Source organism: Lithobates pipiens, unplaced genomic scaffold (genome assembly GCF_037356315.1).
Source record: "Lithobates pipiens isolate NorthernLeopardFrog02 unplaced genomic scaffold, aLitPip1_a1.2 Scaffold_35, whole genome shotgun sequence".
NCBI lineage: Eukaryota > Metazoa > Chordata > Amphibia > Anura > Ranidae > Lithobates > Lithobates pipiens.
Window position 1 is genome coordinate 2,567,465 of NW_027507811.1, and position 17,150 is coordinate 2,584,614.

The window sequence follows — 17,150 nt, forward strand, 5'->3', positions numbered from 1 at the left end:
CTGCACATGTACTAAAATGCCCCACAGCTAAGCTGTGGGAAGTGGACCGGGAGGTAACAGCTCTACTATGTGATGGAATAGGGTGGCTGCTTTCTACTCCTCCATAATGGCTGCCTTGTTGGGGTTGTTCCATCCCCTCTCTTTCCTCTATCCAGGACCCAAGTCGCAAAAGGCCTCATCATCATCACGACCTCCATCCTCATCATCACTGGAGCCAACTTGGCAATCTGCTGTGGCTGGCGGAACATGACTGCCAATTTGTTGTTTATCAGTGTTCTCCCCTCTCTGTGGGCTCCTGTTCCTACCTTCCTCTACCTCAGAACCAACATCAGAATCAAGTAATGGCTGTGCATCGTCAAGGAGCAAGTGGCTGATGCTGTGTCCAAATAACTCAACTGACTCCTTCATGCATGATGCTGGGGCTATGGCAGGAGTAGCTGTGGACAAGGAGGCAGAATAAGTCTCCCTGGCGGCTGCGGTGCACTGCGCACTAGTGTCAGCTTGGGTCATAGAGGATGTCCTCCAGAAACAGCCATCATGGAATAGTAGAAAGCAGCCACAATATTCCAACATGTTGTGGAGCTGTTCTCTCCCAGCCCACTTCCCACAGCTCAGCTGTGTGGGCCTTTATTAGCAAATGTGCATTCGATTGCCCTGTTGCAATTTGCAATCTCTGCTGCAAGCAGATCAACCGTGGCAAAACACCAACCATTTGGGAACCACATGCTTGACGGGGCATTTAACCTCCCACCAGTCCGCAAGAGCACCTGAAAGCCACACACAAGGCACACAATTCTTCTCCTCCTCACCTTTCAGGTCTACCCCTGCTATATCTCATGACCTCTCAGAAGCCTCCATGGACAGGGATGATGGTATATCAAAAGGGCGTCACTGATCCCTGCAACACGTCTGCCAGCAACACACCACCAGCTGTAGACTATAACAGGCAAATTTCTCTGCCCCAGCTCCTGCATTGAAAACAAATACACTCCCTGCCACCCACATACCCAGCATCTAATTTCTAGCTCGTCAAAGCTGCTGGCTTTACAACTCCTGCCTTTCTGTCTGGTGAATTCTGCCCCCTTCCTCGAATTTGCAGAATGTGCTGTACCACAATGGCAGGTTTCCAATCGCTATTTGTATGCATGTAAGGCCATTCCAGCTCGTTGGGCAAGACAGTCAGCAGCAAGGTCCACATTACTGCTGACATGTGGTCCAGTAAGCAAGGTCAGGGACGATATATACACTGGGTAACATTGCTTGCAACTAGGAAGTATGCAGGACAGGGGTCAGTGCTGGAGCTTTCTTTGCCACCGCGTCTACATACAGTTTTATTTTCAATAGTACCTATGTAGTGTTACAGTGTGAAGGCACCACCAACACCCTAAGCCCAATTTTTCCACACCTGTTACTTCTATCCAAAGTCTGTGACGGCGACACCAGACTTTATCTAAAAAAAACATTTTAATCTTGGCCTGAGTGTTCTATTATTTGGCTTCTTCACATAAGGCTTGCTCACTGTGGTGCAAAACTTTGTTATTTCCCTTCCAAGGTCTGCCAAAGAGACACTACAATTTATTTAAAAAAATCTTTAACCTTGTTGTGAGTGCACTAAATTGTGGCCTCAACATACAGACTGGCTCCTCAAGCCATTGTTTCAAAAATAAAGAAAGCTCGCAGGCAAAAATTTTTTTTATTTTTTTTATTTATGAATGTAATTTTTGCTGCAGCAGGTTCTATACACTGAATAGATGCACCACTTTGCAGGCAGACTAAGGGGACCCCCCAGGCACTATATTTAAAGGAATTTTTTGTTTTTATTGTTTCACTTTAAGCATCATTAAAATCACTGCCCATTTAAAAACCCCATACCATTTTTATGGCCTATAATTTGAATATAAGCCTTCAAAATTGGTTTTCGATTTTTTAAGTTCAGGTCGAATAGACTTTAATAAGGTTTGCGGTTTGGATCCAAACTTTTACAATGCTCAAAAAATTCTGGTGTGAACCAAACCAGATGGTGTTCCGCCCAACTCTATCCCTTACATTGGTGATCAATGGGAGAAGGACCCGTTTATGTCAGTGTAGTGGTCCCTTATATTGGTGATCAATGGGAGGAGAACCCCCTTATATCAGTAGGTCAGTGGGAGAAGTACATTCTAAAGCCTCATACACACGATCGGATTTTCTGACGGGAATTGTGTGATGACAGGAAAATCTGACTGTATGCTCCATCGGACAATTGTCGGATTTTCCGCTGACAAGTGTTGGATGGCAGGCTTTAAAATTTTCAGCGTTTTTTTCTGTTGTCAGATTTTCCGAGCGTGTGTACAAAAGTCCGTCAGACAAAAGTCCAAACACGCATGCTCGGAATAAATGCTCACCAAACGCGACATTAGCAGAAGGTGCCCAAAGGGTGGTGCTCAAGAGCTGAAAAACCACGTACGTTCGCGTTTGTTGCCCAACAATCGTGTGCCGTTTGTATGCGAGACAAGTTTTTGGCCAACGCCCTTCGGACAAAAGAGGCTTTGTCTGCGGAAAATTACGATCGTGTGTATGAGGCTTTACATTGTCAACGGATCATTGATGTCATTTGTTACTGAGAGACAGAAGTTGTCCATTGCTCAGCGAACCCCTAGAATCCTTTGGAGGAACCCTGGCTGAGAAAGGCTGGACTAGGCAGTAATATATTTCTCTCCCCCTTGGTGGGAGTGGAGATGACTCCATCTGTAAGAAAATACAGTACATACACACACAGCACAAGGCCGTGTTCACACTACGAGACGTTTCTCTGAGCTGCAGTTCCTCTGAGCTCCACAAGGTGGTGATCTCACTTCTACCCAGGCAGGAAGTCTCTATGGAAGACAGGAAGTGATGTCAGGTACAGACAGAAAGTTCTGGGTGAGAGGTGAGTCGGGAGGAAGTAGATAGGAGACATTGTTAGAACTGGCAGTAGAGGAGGTAATAAGATCTTATCTTCTATTTACACCCAGTAACCCCCCCCCGTCATGTCCGTCCTCTTCCTCCATAGTCACTGTGACATCTTTTACCTCCAGCAGAAATTTTTCTGACCCTGAAAGGGTTAATCTAGGTCTCCACAGTATATATATGTGTGTGATACACATATATAGTGTGGAGACCTAGATTAACCCTTTCAGGGTCAGAAAATTCTCCCACTTACAGGACGGAACATTCTCTTCATTTTGGGGATGTGTCACCTTCTCCCCTTAGCAGTCTCTTGTAACGAGGGATGAGATTCGGATTTGGGTTGTACTGAAATCTTTATTTTCACACCCAAAGATACCAACCCCACCACCAAGCTAGACTACCTCCGCCATGTACCCGGGGCTCCTCTACCCCTCCTGCAGGCCCGAGACCGGTATGGCGGATGGTGTGGAGGGTCAGAGAAGAGGATCAGAGAAGAGACTTCCAGGCTCAGAGCCGTCATTCCCTGGTCACTGTGGTCAGGGAAGAGGCTGATTAATCCCAATCATTACTTTTTCACTGGGGTTCATCTGTGATATTAGGGGGTCTAATAGACCCCTAATGTCTCCATAAAGAGGACCTTTCCTTTCTACTAGGCTATCACATAGGGGGATATTGGCCACACGTGGGAGTGAGAGCAATAATTCTGGGGCCGTTATTCCGGATTTTCCCTAAATTGATGAACTGTTGAAGCTTTTACAGCGTTGTCTTTGACCCATTTTCCCATTTTGGGTAGTGAATTTAGTTGCCATTTAAACTTAATTTTAAGGTTGACATAATTGTGTGCGGGGGGGGGGGGGCTATGTTTTTTTATACGAGCAAAAATGCAGATTTTACAATTTTACTTTTTTTTTTTCTTTCTCAGGGGAAATGAAAAATTACCGAAATCTAAATGAGCAATTGACCCTTACATAGCGGAGGCGACTCAACTCCAAGGGGTTCATGGTTGTTTTGGTGTAGGGAACCAGGAAAAACACGGCTACTTACGTTTGCTCCCCGGCTTGTCAGCACTCTCCTCTAATCCCCTACGATCCAGCTGTCCTCCCATCTCTCCATTATTGTGATTAATAGTATAAATTTTATTTATAAATTGACCCCTGGCTAACCCAAATTACTTGTTCCAATTCACATTTGTGCAGCCCACCTATTAACCCCTTATATCCCCATCTGAATATTGTACAACCAACCAATACAACCGATAATTCTCCACTATCCATCTACAGAGAAACCCGCAGAGATCACATGACCACATCAATTAGGATGGAGGAGGACCGGAGTCACATGACTGAGAAGATACTAAACCTCACCCTGGAGATCATCTACCTGCTGACCGGAGAGGTGAGGAGGATTCTGGGAGGTCACATGACATCACTCTTATCTCTATTAATAAAACACAGACCTGACCGGAGAGGTGAGGAGGATTCTGGGAGGTCACATGACATCACTCTTATCTCTATTAATAAAACACAGACCTGACCGGAGAGGTGAGGAGGATTCTGGGAGGTCACATGACATCACTCTCATCTCTATTAATAAAACACAGACCTGACCGGAGAGGTGAGGAGGATTCTGGGAAGTCACATGACATCACTCTTATCTCTATTAATAAAACACAGACCTGACCGGAGAGGTGAGGAGGATTCTGGGAGGTCACATGATATCACTCTTATCTCTATTAATAAATCACAGAGGTGAGGAGGATTCTGGGAGGTCACATGACATCACTCTCATCTCTATTAATAAAACACAGACCTGACCGGAGAGGTGAGGAGGATTCTGGGAGGTCACATGACATCACTCTTATCTCTATTAATAAAACACAGACCTGACCGGAGAGGTGAGGAGGATTCTGGGAGGTCACATGACATCACTCTTATCTCTATTAATAAAACACAGACCTGACCGGAGAGGTGAGGAGGATTCTGGGAGGTCACATGACATCACTCTCATCTCTATTAATAAAACACGGACCTGACCGGAGAGGTGAGGAGGATTCTGGGAGGTCACATGACATCACTCTCATCTCTATTAATAAAACACAGACCTGACCGGAGAGGTGAGGAGGATTCTGGGAGGTCACATGACATCCCTCTTATCTCTATTAATAAAACACAGACCTGACCGGAGAGGTGAGGAGGATTCTGGGAGGTCACATGACATCACTCTTATCTCTATTAATAAAACACAGACCTGACCGGAGAGGTGAGGAGGATTCTGGGAGGTCACATGACATCACTCTTATCTCTATTAATAAAACACAGACCTGACCGGAGAGGTGAGGAGGATTCTGGGAGGTCACATGACATCACTCTTATCTCTAATAATAAAACACAGACCTGACCGGAGAGGTGAGGAGGATTCTGGGAGGTCACATGACATCACTCTTATCTCTATTAATAAAACACAGACCTGACCGGAGAGGTGAGGAGGATTCTGGGATTCTAACATGATATTCCTATTGGTTCCCCAATACAGAGATTTCCTCTGGTGAAGTCCGGTGATCATATGACCATCACAGTTCCTCCATGTGACTCCCTAAAACCCGAGAGACACAACATGGAGAAGATTCTAGAAGTCACCAAGAAGATGATGGAGCTGCTGACAGGAGAGGTGAGGAGAATTCTGGGACATTATCCAGTAACAGACAAGGGATGTGTCTGGATTAGGGATGAGCTTGGTGTTCGAGTCAAACATACGTTCGACGCGAACATCGGCTGTTCACACGTTCGGCGAATAACGAACGTTATGGGCCGTTCGCGCCAAATTAGTGTGGCGCTCATGGCCCACAATGCACTGCGCCATCGCAGTGCATTGCTGGCTCATGATTGGCCAAGCATGCACTGTGACCCCGCATGCTTGGCCAATCACAGTGCCGGCAACAAGGAGAGCCATGATTGGCCACAGGCAGGATGCTCCGTAGGCGTTCAAGGGGCTACGCAAGTACGCAGGCAAAACGATGCCATGCCGTGCTTGCGCTGGTTTGTTTGGGGGACAGGAGCCACACTGGGGCGGATGTTTTGTCAGCTCTGCAGGGGCAGGCCGAGAGGTGGTTGACGCCACGCCAGCTTAAGCCAGGAATGGTGGTTTGCGTCAATGGCACCAACCTCCTCTCCGCCCTCCGACAGGGACAACTGACCCATGTGCCCTGTGTGGCTCATGTCCTTAACCTGGTGGTGCAGCGGTTCTTGAGCAGGTACCCGAGCTTACAGGATGTCTTGAGGCAGGCCAGGAAAGTCTGTGTGCATTTCCGCAGATCATTTAATGCCTGTGCTCGGCTGGCTGAGCTCCAAAAGGAGTTGAACCTGCCCAAGAACCGCCTTATATGTGACATGCCCACCAGATGGAACTCAACATTGGCCATGCTGCAGCGGCTGCACACGCAGCAGAGGGCCATCAATGAGTACCTGTGGGACTACGGCACCAGGACAGGGTCAAGGGAGCTCGGTTTTTTTTCACCACGCCAGTGGGGCATGATCAGGGATGCATGCACTGTCCTGTCACCGTTTGAGGAGGCCACAAGGATGATGAGCAGTGACAGTGCATGCATCATGACAGTGTATGCCATTGAGGCTGGACGGATAAGGATGGAATAGCATCTGGTTATATACAGTGCCTTTATGCTATGTATTTGAGGTGAGAGGCTGGGGGAAACTGGTGGTGCACAAGCTTGGCACTGAAGTTCTATCTTGGACAGTCACACATTGGAAGTCACTTTATATATTTTTTGCATGGACTTTGTTATATGGTCACCAATCATTTGCATGGACTTCATTTGAGGATCACTATTTATTATTGCATTTTTTGCACATTAGTGCTTATTCTACATTTTGGACTTTGAAATTATTTCACGCATGATTTTTTTATGCACATATATTATCAATTTTATTCTATATTAGATGCAACATATTTTATGGTTTATTATTGCACATTTGTCACTTTAGTGAGGTGGATTCACTTTTGCACCTTATATTTTGCTATTTTATTATAGTGTATTAATTTTTTAGGTAGCGCCGCAATTTATTTATTTTACAGTGCATGCATCAGTGACACTGTACCTCTTGTCCACCTCTTGGAGCATACGCTGCGTGGAATAATGGACAGGGCACTTGAGGCAGAACAGAGGCAGGAAGAGGAGGACTTCCTTGCCTCTCAAGGCCCCCTTTATCCAGACAGTGTTCCTGCTGTCCCATCACACAGGATGAGGAGGAGGAGGATGATTGTGTCAGCATGGAGGTGGAGGCTGGCACTCAGCAGCAGCAGCAGTCTTGTAGGGATGATTTACAGTCCCAAGAAACCAGTGGACTTGTACGTGGCTGGGAGGAGGTAGCTGCGGATCATGTTGTCCTTAGTGACCCAGAGGACTCCGGACCGAATGCCTCAGCTAACCTACGCTGCATGGCCTCCCTGATCCTGCAAAGCCTGCGGAAGGATCCTCGTATTCTTCGGATCAAGGAGGGGGACCATTACTGGCTGGCCACTCTCCTTGATCCACGGTACAAGGGTAAGGTTGCCGACCTTATCTTGCCGTCGCAGAGGGAGCAGAGGATGAGACATCTCCGGGAGGCCTTGCAGAAAGGTCTGTGCAACGCGTTTCCAGAGACTGGGAGGTTACAAACTCCAGGTCCTGGACAACGTGTTGCTGAGGCATCAGTCAGAAGGTGCGGTGGAGAAGGTGGCCGTCTGACCGATGCGCTCAGACAATTTTTTAGTCCGCAGCCCCAAGGTATGATCGGTTCCAGCAACCATTGCCAGCGTCTGATTTACATGGTGCAGGAATACCTAGGGGCAAGGTCAGACTTGGACACCTTTCCCACCGAAAATCCTCTGGCTTACTGGGTCTTGAGGATGGATCACTGGCCAGAGCTTGCACAGTATGCAATTGAGCTACTGGCCTGTCCTGCATCCAGCGTTCTTTCGGAACGCACCTTCAGTGCTGCTGGTGGCTTTGTTACCGATCACAGGGTGCGCCTGTCCACGACTCGGTTGATCGACTGACCTTCATAATGATGAATCAGTCTTGGATCACCCACAGCTACCAAGCACCTGAAGCTGATGTAACTGAATAATTTTTTTTTTTTTTGAGATATCACATCCCTTCAAGACTGCCTATGCTGATGCTGAGTGACTGTCCTGTTATGTTGATTGTCTATCCTCTTCCTCCTCCGCTGATATGTTGGAAGAACATTTTTGGTTCTGGGTGATGCCACGAGCCCAATTTTTCAGCCCCTGTTTAACAGGGGCGTTTAATTAAAATTTTTGATGCAATGCTTTGCAGCAGGGCTCATTCCTGCACTACAACTAGAGTATATGGGAGAGGTTGCAGTGTCGTGGCACCAGCACCAGTACCTAAGGCCCAATTTTTCAGCCCCTCTTTAACAGGGGCATGTAATTACAATTCTTGATATAATATTTCACAGGAGGGCCCGTTCCTGTGCCCACCCAGAGTAACTGTGAGGACTTATAGTGTTGTGGCACCAGCACCACAACCACCAAAGGCCCAATTTTTCTACCCCTGTTCAACAATGGGATGTAATTACAATTCTTGATATAATTGTTCACAGCAGGGCGCTCCAGCACCCACCAAGAGTCACTTTGAGGGCTTACAATGTTGTGGCAACACCAACACCTTGTTCCGCCATTTCTGCAGAGCATATAGGGCAGGCCTCTACTTTCAAACATCCAACTTACAAACGTCTCCTACTTGCAAACGGAAGGAGACAGCAGCAAGTGAGATGAAAGAAGACGGACGGCAAAACAAATTATACAGGGGTGATAACCCTTCCCTATGTTTTCCAAAAAGCTTAAAAATAGATTTTGTGACTGGAGCTACACTTTAAAAATGTACCAGTTCAAAATTACAAACAGATTCAACTTAACACAACAAACCTACACAGTCCCTGTCTTGTTTGCACCGCCTGTATACTGCTGTTATGAGTTCTGGGGGCCCCACGCTTTTCCTTTTTTTAATATGGGTACGGGGTTCCCCTTAATATCCATACAAGACCCAAAGGGGCTGGTAATGGGCGGGGGGCTACCCATGCCATTTTTCTCAATGATTTTCATCCATATTGCAGGAACCAGATATAACATTAAAACCGCAAGCAGTTTTAAATGACTTTTTTTCCGTTAAATGTCATTTTGTGCAGGGACTGTTCTAAACACGGGAAACACGTGGCACTTCACAGGCACACTACAGATACCCCCCAGGCACCATATTTAAAGGAATATTTCACTTTTTTTTCACTTTAATCGTCATTAAAATCAGTGCTCCCGCAAAAAGGAGCCTTTTTACGACAGTATCTTGCATATTAGCCATTAAAATTAGCACTTTTTATTTCGAACGTTTGAGTCCCATAGACTTCAATGGGGTTCTAAAGTTCGTACGAATTTGCGGTCCGTTCGAAAGTTCTGATGCGAACTGAAGCGGGGGGTGTTCAGCTCATCCCTAGTCTGGATGGTGACGGTATCATTGTGTGTGTCAGGTTCCTATAAGGTGTCAGGATGTCACTGTCTATTTCTCCATGGAGGAGTGGGAGTATTTAGAAGGACACAAGGATCTCTACAAGGACGTCATGATGGACAATCAGCCGCCCCTCACATCACCGGGTAAGAGGAGACTTTATTGTAAAGGAGAGAGCAGTACGGAGACTCCACCTAGATCCCCCATCATCTGATAAACACATAGAAACAATGTATTCAGTCAGTGTGTATGTTTCCTACAGATGGATCCAGTAATGGGAACCCACCAGAGAGATGTCCCCGTCCTCTGTATTCCCGGGATTCCACACAGGGAGGTCACACCATCCCCCATCATCATCAGGTAGATGAGGAACAATTATTGGTAGTTCTGATTTATACACAACATGTTTGTTACAATGAATGTTTTATTATATATTTAGAGTGGAAACCTCGGGGATGATAATATTGATGTTAAAGAAGAGTATAAAGAGGAGGATGAGGAGTATGGAGTGATGAAGGAGATTTCAGAAGGACACAAGGATATGATGGAGCCACCAAATACCAGGAACCCCCCAGAGAGATGTCCCCGTCCTCTGTATTCCCGGGATTCCACACAGGAAGATCACACCATCCCCCACTGTTACAAGGTTGGTGGGACGAAACATCTAGAACATGGACTCATAAAGATGATTTGTGAAGTTTCTTTTTGTGGTGTTACAATATTCATGCTTATATTTTACAGATGATTTTCTCTCTCATTCTCTTGGTTTAGAGTGGAGATCCAATGGATATAGAATTTGAGGTGAAATCAGAAGAAGAAGAGAGGTATGTGAGGGATGATCAGCAGTCTATGGAGGAGGATGGAATAACGGGGACATTTATAGAGGAGGACACTCCTACAGAGATCAGCACAGGTGGGTCATTAACACTAAATACATTCCTCCACCCATACGGCTCACTGATTGGTCCAGAGTAGGGCGGGGGCTGGGTGATATCAGCCTGTAATCCCCTGGTCACTTTCCTGAGCTGTGTTCCCCGTCCTGTATTCCTGGATTTCTCTCCGATAATCTTCCTTCTCTGTGCTGCCGACACAATTTATGTATCTAGACTGGATTTATGGAGATTCTGGGGATCAATCAAAATGTTCATTTTCACCATAGGCGTTGCTTGACCTAGACACCTGGGGTATGTACCTTAAGTCTTCTGCCCCATACCTGGGTCCAGCAAGATCTATGACAGAAGAATTCTCCTGGGGTTACTTGCTCTGTTATTTGCTGGCTGTGCCGGGTGGAGGGATAAGTCTGTATAGTCTCAGACCCAAGTCACTGAGTGCAGTCTCAGGAGATGGGAGGAGCGGTGTGGGACCTCTGCAACTTGTCTCATGTAAACATTTCATCCACCACTGATTACTGATATTATGAGTCCTGACACTATATCATTTATATTGTACATTACATATTCCTGACCCCTGCACTATATTCTCTATGTTGTATATTACATACTCCTGACTTCTGCTCTCTCCCCTCCCCCCACTGCTATATATACACATAATATGTATTCTCTTTTGTTACACCCATTTCCTACCAGCTGGACATTTTATATCGGATGATGTGATTGGAGCACAGACTTTTACATGTTGATAATAATGTGATAACATTCACTAACTTTTGAACCTTAAACAGAAAGTGATAATGGGGGAGGAGTCAATAACCCAATGATGGGGGTCTTCAGGATCAGTCCAGTCTTCATCTTGGTTGTTCTCCCCCCATCCTCACTCTCTGACCTCTGGTGGGGCTCAGCCCCGCTGTTATTCATGACTAAATCATGGACTAAATAGGGAAGTGCAGGACTTCTTGTTTTGGGAAGATGGCAATGAGTGATAGAGGGGGAGGGGACACTCGTCCTATAATCCCCTCATCACTGTCACTCCTATAGAAGACAGTTCTCGTTGTTTCCTCACTCTCTGACTAAGGTCCATGAATAAAGAAATGATCTGGTAGGAGATCAGAGGACCCATTTACTAGTTACCTTGAGGGGGGAATTGTAAGATCCTCAGAGACAAAGCTGCCTGATGTGGGCGGAGTCCTGGTTTAGGGGAACCAATCAGCTCATGTCTAGTAATAATCTTTGTATTTCTATTTTAGTAGATGGACGGGAGATGAGGAAAACCTCAGAGGATTGTCTCACTTTGTCTCCAGACTGTAAAGTAGAAGATGAGGACATCACACAGTATAGTCCAGGAGAAAACCCGACTACCTCAAATGTCCATCCGGCACCACACAGTGTAGATGGACCATCGTATTCCTCTTATCCTGAGGAACCTCAGACTGTGCGGGACGGTGCCGGACCATCGTATTCCTCTTATCCTGAGGAACCTCAGACTGTGCGGGACGGTGCCGGACCACCGTATTCCTCTTATCCTGAGGAACCTCAGACTGTGCGGGACGGTGCCGGACCATCGTATTCCTCTTATCCCGAGGAACCTCAGACTGTGCGGGACGGTGCCGGACCATCGTATTCCTCTTATCCCGAGGAACCTCAGACTGTGCGGGACGGTGCCGGAAAATCGTATTCCTCTTATCCTGAGGAACCTCAGACTATGCGGGACGGTGCCGGACCATCGTATTCCTCTTATCCCGAGGAACCTCAGACTGTGCGGGATGGTGCCGGACCATCGTATTCCTCTTATCCTGAGGAACCTCAGACTGTGCGGGACGGTGCCGGACCATCGTATTCCTCTTATCCCGAGGAACCTCAGACTGTGCGGGACGGTGCCGGACCATCGTATTCCTCTTATCCCGAGGAACCTCAGACTGTGCGGGACGGTGCCGGACCATCGTATTCCTCTTATCCTGAGGAACCTCAGACTGTGCGGGACGGTGCCGGACCATCGTATTCCTCTTATCTTGAGGAACCTCAGACTGCGAGGGACGGTGCCATCCTTCCAACACCTAAGAGGTTTCCGTGTCCTGAGTGTGGGAAGTGTTTCCGTTTTAAATCTCATCTTAAAGTGCATACAAGATCTCACACAGGCGAGAAGCCGTATTCCTGCCCGGAGTGCGAGAAGTGTTTTTCTCATAAGCCTCATCTTCACAGCCATCAGAAACTGCACACAGGTGAGAAGCTGTATTCCTGTACTGAGAGCAGGAAGTGTTTTCCTTTTAAATCCAAACTTAATGAGCATAAAAGATCTCACACGGATGAGAAGCCATATTCCTGTGCTGAGTGTGGGAAGTGTTTCCGTTTTAAATCTCATCTTAAAGTGCATAAAAGATCTCACACGGGTGAGAAGCCGTATTCCTGTCCTGAGTGCGGAAAGTGTTTTTCTCATAAGCCTCATCTTTACAGCCATCAGAGATTTCACACAGGTGAGAAGCTGTATTCCTGTTCCGAGTGTGTGAAATGTTTTGTACAAAAATCAGATCTGGTCAAACATCAGAGATCTCACACGGGAGAGAAGCCATATTGCTGTACTGAGTGCGGGAAATGTTTTGCAGATAAGTACAATCTTCGCTCACATCAGAGATTGCACACAGGTGAGAAGCCGTATTCCTGTGATGAGTGTGGGAAAAGTTTTTCTCATAAGTCAAATCTTTACAAACATCAGAGATTGCACATAAGGAAATAATAACTTTTCTGTCCTGAGTGCGGGAATTGTTTTTCACAGAAGTCCAATCTTTCTAGACCACCGAGATCTCACACAGTGGAGAAGCCGTATTCCTGTCCTGAGTGAAGGAAATGTTCCTCACTGAAGTCCTGTCTTCCTGTACATCAGGGGGTTCCACACAACCCTCAAGGTGTATTAGTGAGTGCGGGAAATGTCTTGTATATGAATGTTGCTGGACATGTGGGGAAGAAGCACACCCTGATATACACCTCAGATATACTCCATGGCTGATCTTCATCATGGAAGAAACAGTTGATAAGGAGATCAGAGATCACCAAAGACATGGATGAAGTGTTGTACCGTGTCGGCCATTGATAGCAGGAGGAAAAAAAAAATTGAGTCATTACCTCTCATTGGCTGAGTACATTTTGTGGTGGAAACTTTCGCCATGTTCTAATTAATTCTGTGTTTTTTTTTTATATTCATCAGCTCCATCTATTGGCCATAATGTACTATTTTGATATTTTTCCAAATGCAGTATTTCAGAAAAAATGATGGCCGCTAGATGTCTTGAAGAGATTTGAGATCCCATTAACACTTAATCAGCGACATCAGCATAAGGGGCTTAATATCTGCTGCTAATCCAGGACTGATTCATTTTGATAAATGTTAGCCGGTCAATGGAGTCTGTGGACAGACACGCTCTTTTATCTGTCACAAAACCTCCAGCAGCACTGAATTCCATTCGGAAAGCATGCTGGAGGCAGGGCAGCTCAAATGCATACTGGGCAAGTTCTGGCCAGTGGTCTATTCTCATGACCCAGAAAACCCAGTGGATCGTCTTCTGGAAAGCTCTCCATGTCTGTTTTTGCCATTAGATAATCTTACACCGTATGATGCAGACGCTGCCGATGGGATCTTGAAGCTGACAGCCATGGGCGCCAAGTACAAAACAATTTTGAAATGCATCACTGAGGTCCACCGCTCTTCCTTTGACCAACAAAAGCCTCAAAACTAGCTTTTCCATGAGGCTGTAACCTACAAGAGTCTGGAAAGACGTTATATAAATGTCTCTTTAAGGTGTGCTCAAGATATTTCATCCTCTGTGAGGGCAGAATGAGTTCAGAGACTTTCCCTTTTTTAACAGTAGTCTAGGATGGTTGGCAACAAATAATGATCCCTCTCCTTGATGCCACGTATTCTTGGGTCCGTTTGCAGGCTTTGCAGAATAAGGGAGCCCATCCACCGCAAGTTTGCGGAGGCATGAGAAGCAGGGTCCTCGGGGGTCACTGAGGATTACAGTATCTTGAACTACCTCCTCTCAGCCACGTACTACTACCAAGGTTTCTGGGGACTGAAAACCATCTCTTAAGGTTTGACGTATGTCTTCCTCTTCTACTATGCCTCCAAAACTGCCAGAATCCTCCTCCTCCCTCTCCTCTTGTATGTTCTATGGCGTAGGAAGAATGGTGTCTGCATAAAGCGGGCCTTGAGAGGAAAGGATTTCTAATCTTCCTCTTGCAGCTCTGCTTCCAGTGTCCAGTTCATAATGCCATGTAGAGTCTGTGTCAGGGATTGGCTCAGCCCTTCTTTCTCAGAGCTGGCCACTCAGCTGTCGGCTAATTGCCAGCTCCTATCTCTCCACAGGTCCTCAGCTGGTGATGATATCCTGCTCGTCAGTCCTGCCTACTTAAGCTGTTCAGCCCAGAGGATCTCTGCTTTCGCCTTGGTCAAACATCATAGAGACTATCACCTGCATTCCTGTTCAAAGACTTGCTTTGCTGATATATCTTCTGGCTCCAGATCCTGCTTGCTGTTCTGTGAAGGAATCTAATGTACATAATGATAATCAGAAAATGTCTATTTGCTTATGTGTATACATGTTCCGATGCTCCTTACTTATTATGTAGTATACAGATTGACTCTTAGGCCGCGTACACACGGGCGGATTGTCTGTCCAACTTAGTCCGCTGAACCGTGTTTCAGCGGACAATCCACTCGTGTGTGGGCTTCAGCGGACTTTTTCAGCGGACTGTCTGACGAACAAAGTCTTACGGAATTTCCGAAATTTTGTCCGTTCAAACTTGGTTTTGTCCGTCCAAACTTGGTTTCAGCGGACAGTCCGCTCGTGTGTAGGCAAGTTGGACGGACTAAGTATGTCGCATGCTCAGAAAGGATTTACATGGCGGAAGGTTGCATTGCAGTGTATAGGACGTCGTTTTTCTAGTCCCGTCGTACGTGCTGTACACGTCATCGCGCACGCTTTCAGCGGACTGTCTGCTCATCGTGTGTGGTCAAGTCCGTTCATGCAAATTTTGAACGGACTGTCTGTCGGATTGTCTGACGAACTTAGTTGGCCAGACAATCCGCCCGTGTGTACGCGGCCTTAAAGATGGTGGGTACCCCCTACATCCCACGCGTTAGAAGAATGCATATGAGATAACAGAACCAGCTTCAACCAAACTTCAAGCATCAAGTTTCTCTATTTCTCTTGTATTTTAACCAATAAGATGTACCTATTAGACTGACATAGCAATGACGTATCTTTCTGTATAAAATATTAACACCGCCCAGAAATAAATCAGAAGTTAGAAGTAGCCTGAGCTGAACGTGTCTCAGAGAGTGTTTACTTCTAATGTGCATGCACATTTATACTTTTTAATTAGAAATAGCAGCAGATAACCTTGAACTAGTTTGTAGTTCTTATCCATTTCATTTGGCGCCCAGAACGTGGGGGCTCCAGGCTTCAATCGAAGGGAGACCGCATTCCAGGACCGAACAGCTGGCCAGAACAGAGAAGGGGGTTAAGCGCGCCAGCCTAACAGTACGGTAAGCACATTTATTCTTACCACTGTACGACTTCTCTGGTTGGGCCGGTTGATTTTGTCTTGTTGGCTCCTTTCGATTGTTCAAAGAGGCAGGTAACTTATTTCTCGCCTGGGGCTGTTTTAACAAACCTGCTAATGGTTTTCTGCTGACTATTATCTGTTCAGTGCCTGTCATTCTGAAGGGCTGCAAATTTAGCAGACTGAAAGTGCAGCTGTAGGCGTGTGTCCATCCTCACCCCTTGATTCTACCTCTAGTGGTGGGGTGGAATTCTGCAGGCGTTTTTAGACGGGTTACTCGAGGTTGGCTGTGTAGGACCTCTGAGGGTTTATCTCAGCTGCGGAATTGGCAGTTTGAAAGAAGGCTTGCGGAATTGGCAGTCTTGCAAACGTCTATAAACGTTTTTCTCGGGTGAGCTTTTCCTGAGGGTTTATCTCAGCTGCGGATTGGGTAGACTTGGACGAAGGCTCGCTGGAATTTGGCAGTCTTGCAACTCAGGTGAGCTTCTCCCGAGAGCTATCTTTGCAGTGCAAAGAGTATCAGGTGTAATGTCCTGTCCTGAGTTTATTTGTGGATTACTGTTTGCCATACACGAGGAGGGTTGGGGATTGGTGAAGGTGAGAGAAGGTGGCTACCTGAAGGATCAGTTGGGCCATAAGTAGAGGTCGACCGATATGGGGTTTTCTCTGGCCGATGCCGATATTTAGAAATCATGGCGGCCGATTTTTTTGGGCCGATATGTTAGGCCGATTTTTTTTTATATTTTTTTTTTTTTATCGCCCTTCATCTCATAAAACCTAACAGACACCTTTCCCACTGGGGCGTTTTTTTAGGCGCTTTTGCGCTAAAAATAGCGCCTGTAAAGTGCCTGCAAAACGGCTCCCCTGCAGTCTGTGTGAAAGACAGAGTGCTGTCACACGGAGGCGATGCGCTGGCAGGATGTTAAAAAAAAGTCCTGCAAGCAGCACGTTTGGAGTGGTGTATACCGCTCCTCCACCACTCCTGCCCATTGATATTAATGGGCACCACTGCCGAAGCGCATGCAATGCGATTTGGCAGCGGTGCTTCACGGGCGCATTTAAACTCTTCCTCGGCCTCTAGCTGGGTTATATGCGGCCGAATAGCACTGCTAAAATGATGGTAAAGCGTTGCTAAAACTGGCAGCATTTTACAAAATAAAAACTGGTAGTCAAAACTTTTGGACGAAAAAAAAAATGGGCTAACTACTGTTTTTTAGTTTTTTTTTTTTTAAATAATTTAGTGTATTTTTTCC

General features: G+C 46.2%; 3 protein-coding genes across 3 annotated transcripts in view; 1 reads left to right on the plus strand and 2 right to left on the minus strand.

Annotated features, from left to right (window-relative positions):
• LOC143956045 (uncharacterized) overlaps positions 1 to 17,150 on the minus strand; it is a 296,417-nt gene that overhangs the window by 100,006 nt on the left and 179,261 nt on the right. The gene's annotated exons all lie outside the window — the stretch shown is intronic.
• LOC143955742 (uncharacterized) overlaps positions 1 to 17,150 on the minus strand; it is a 273,000-nt gene that overhangs the window by 77,413 nt on the left and 178,437 nt on the right. The gene's annotated exons all lie outside the window — the stretch shown is intronic.
• Positions 11,323 to 17,150, plus strand: part of LOC143955332 (uncharacterized) — a 58,153-nt gene continuing 52,325 nt past the window's right edge. The window contains 1 exon segment of the mRNA XM_077465402.1: positions 11,323 to 13,060. Coding sequence (XP_077321528.1) covers positions 11,516 to 13,060 — 1,545 coding nt within the window. The 5' untranslated portion in view covers positions 11,323 to 11,515.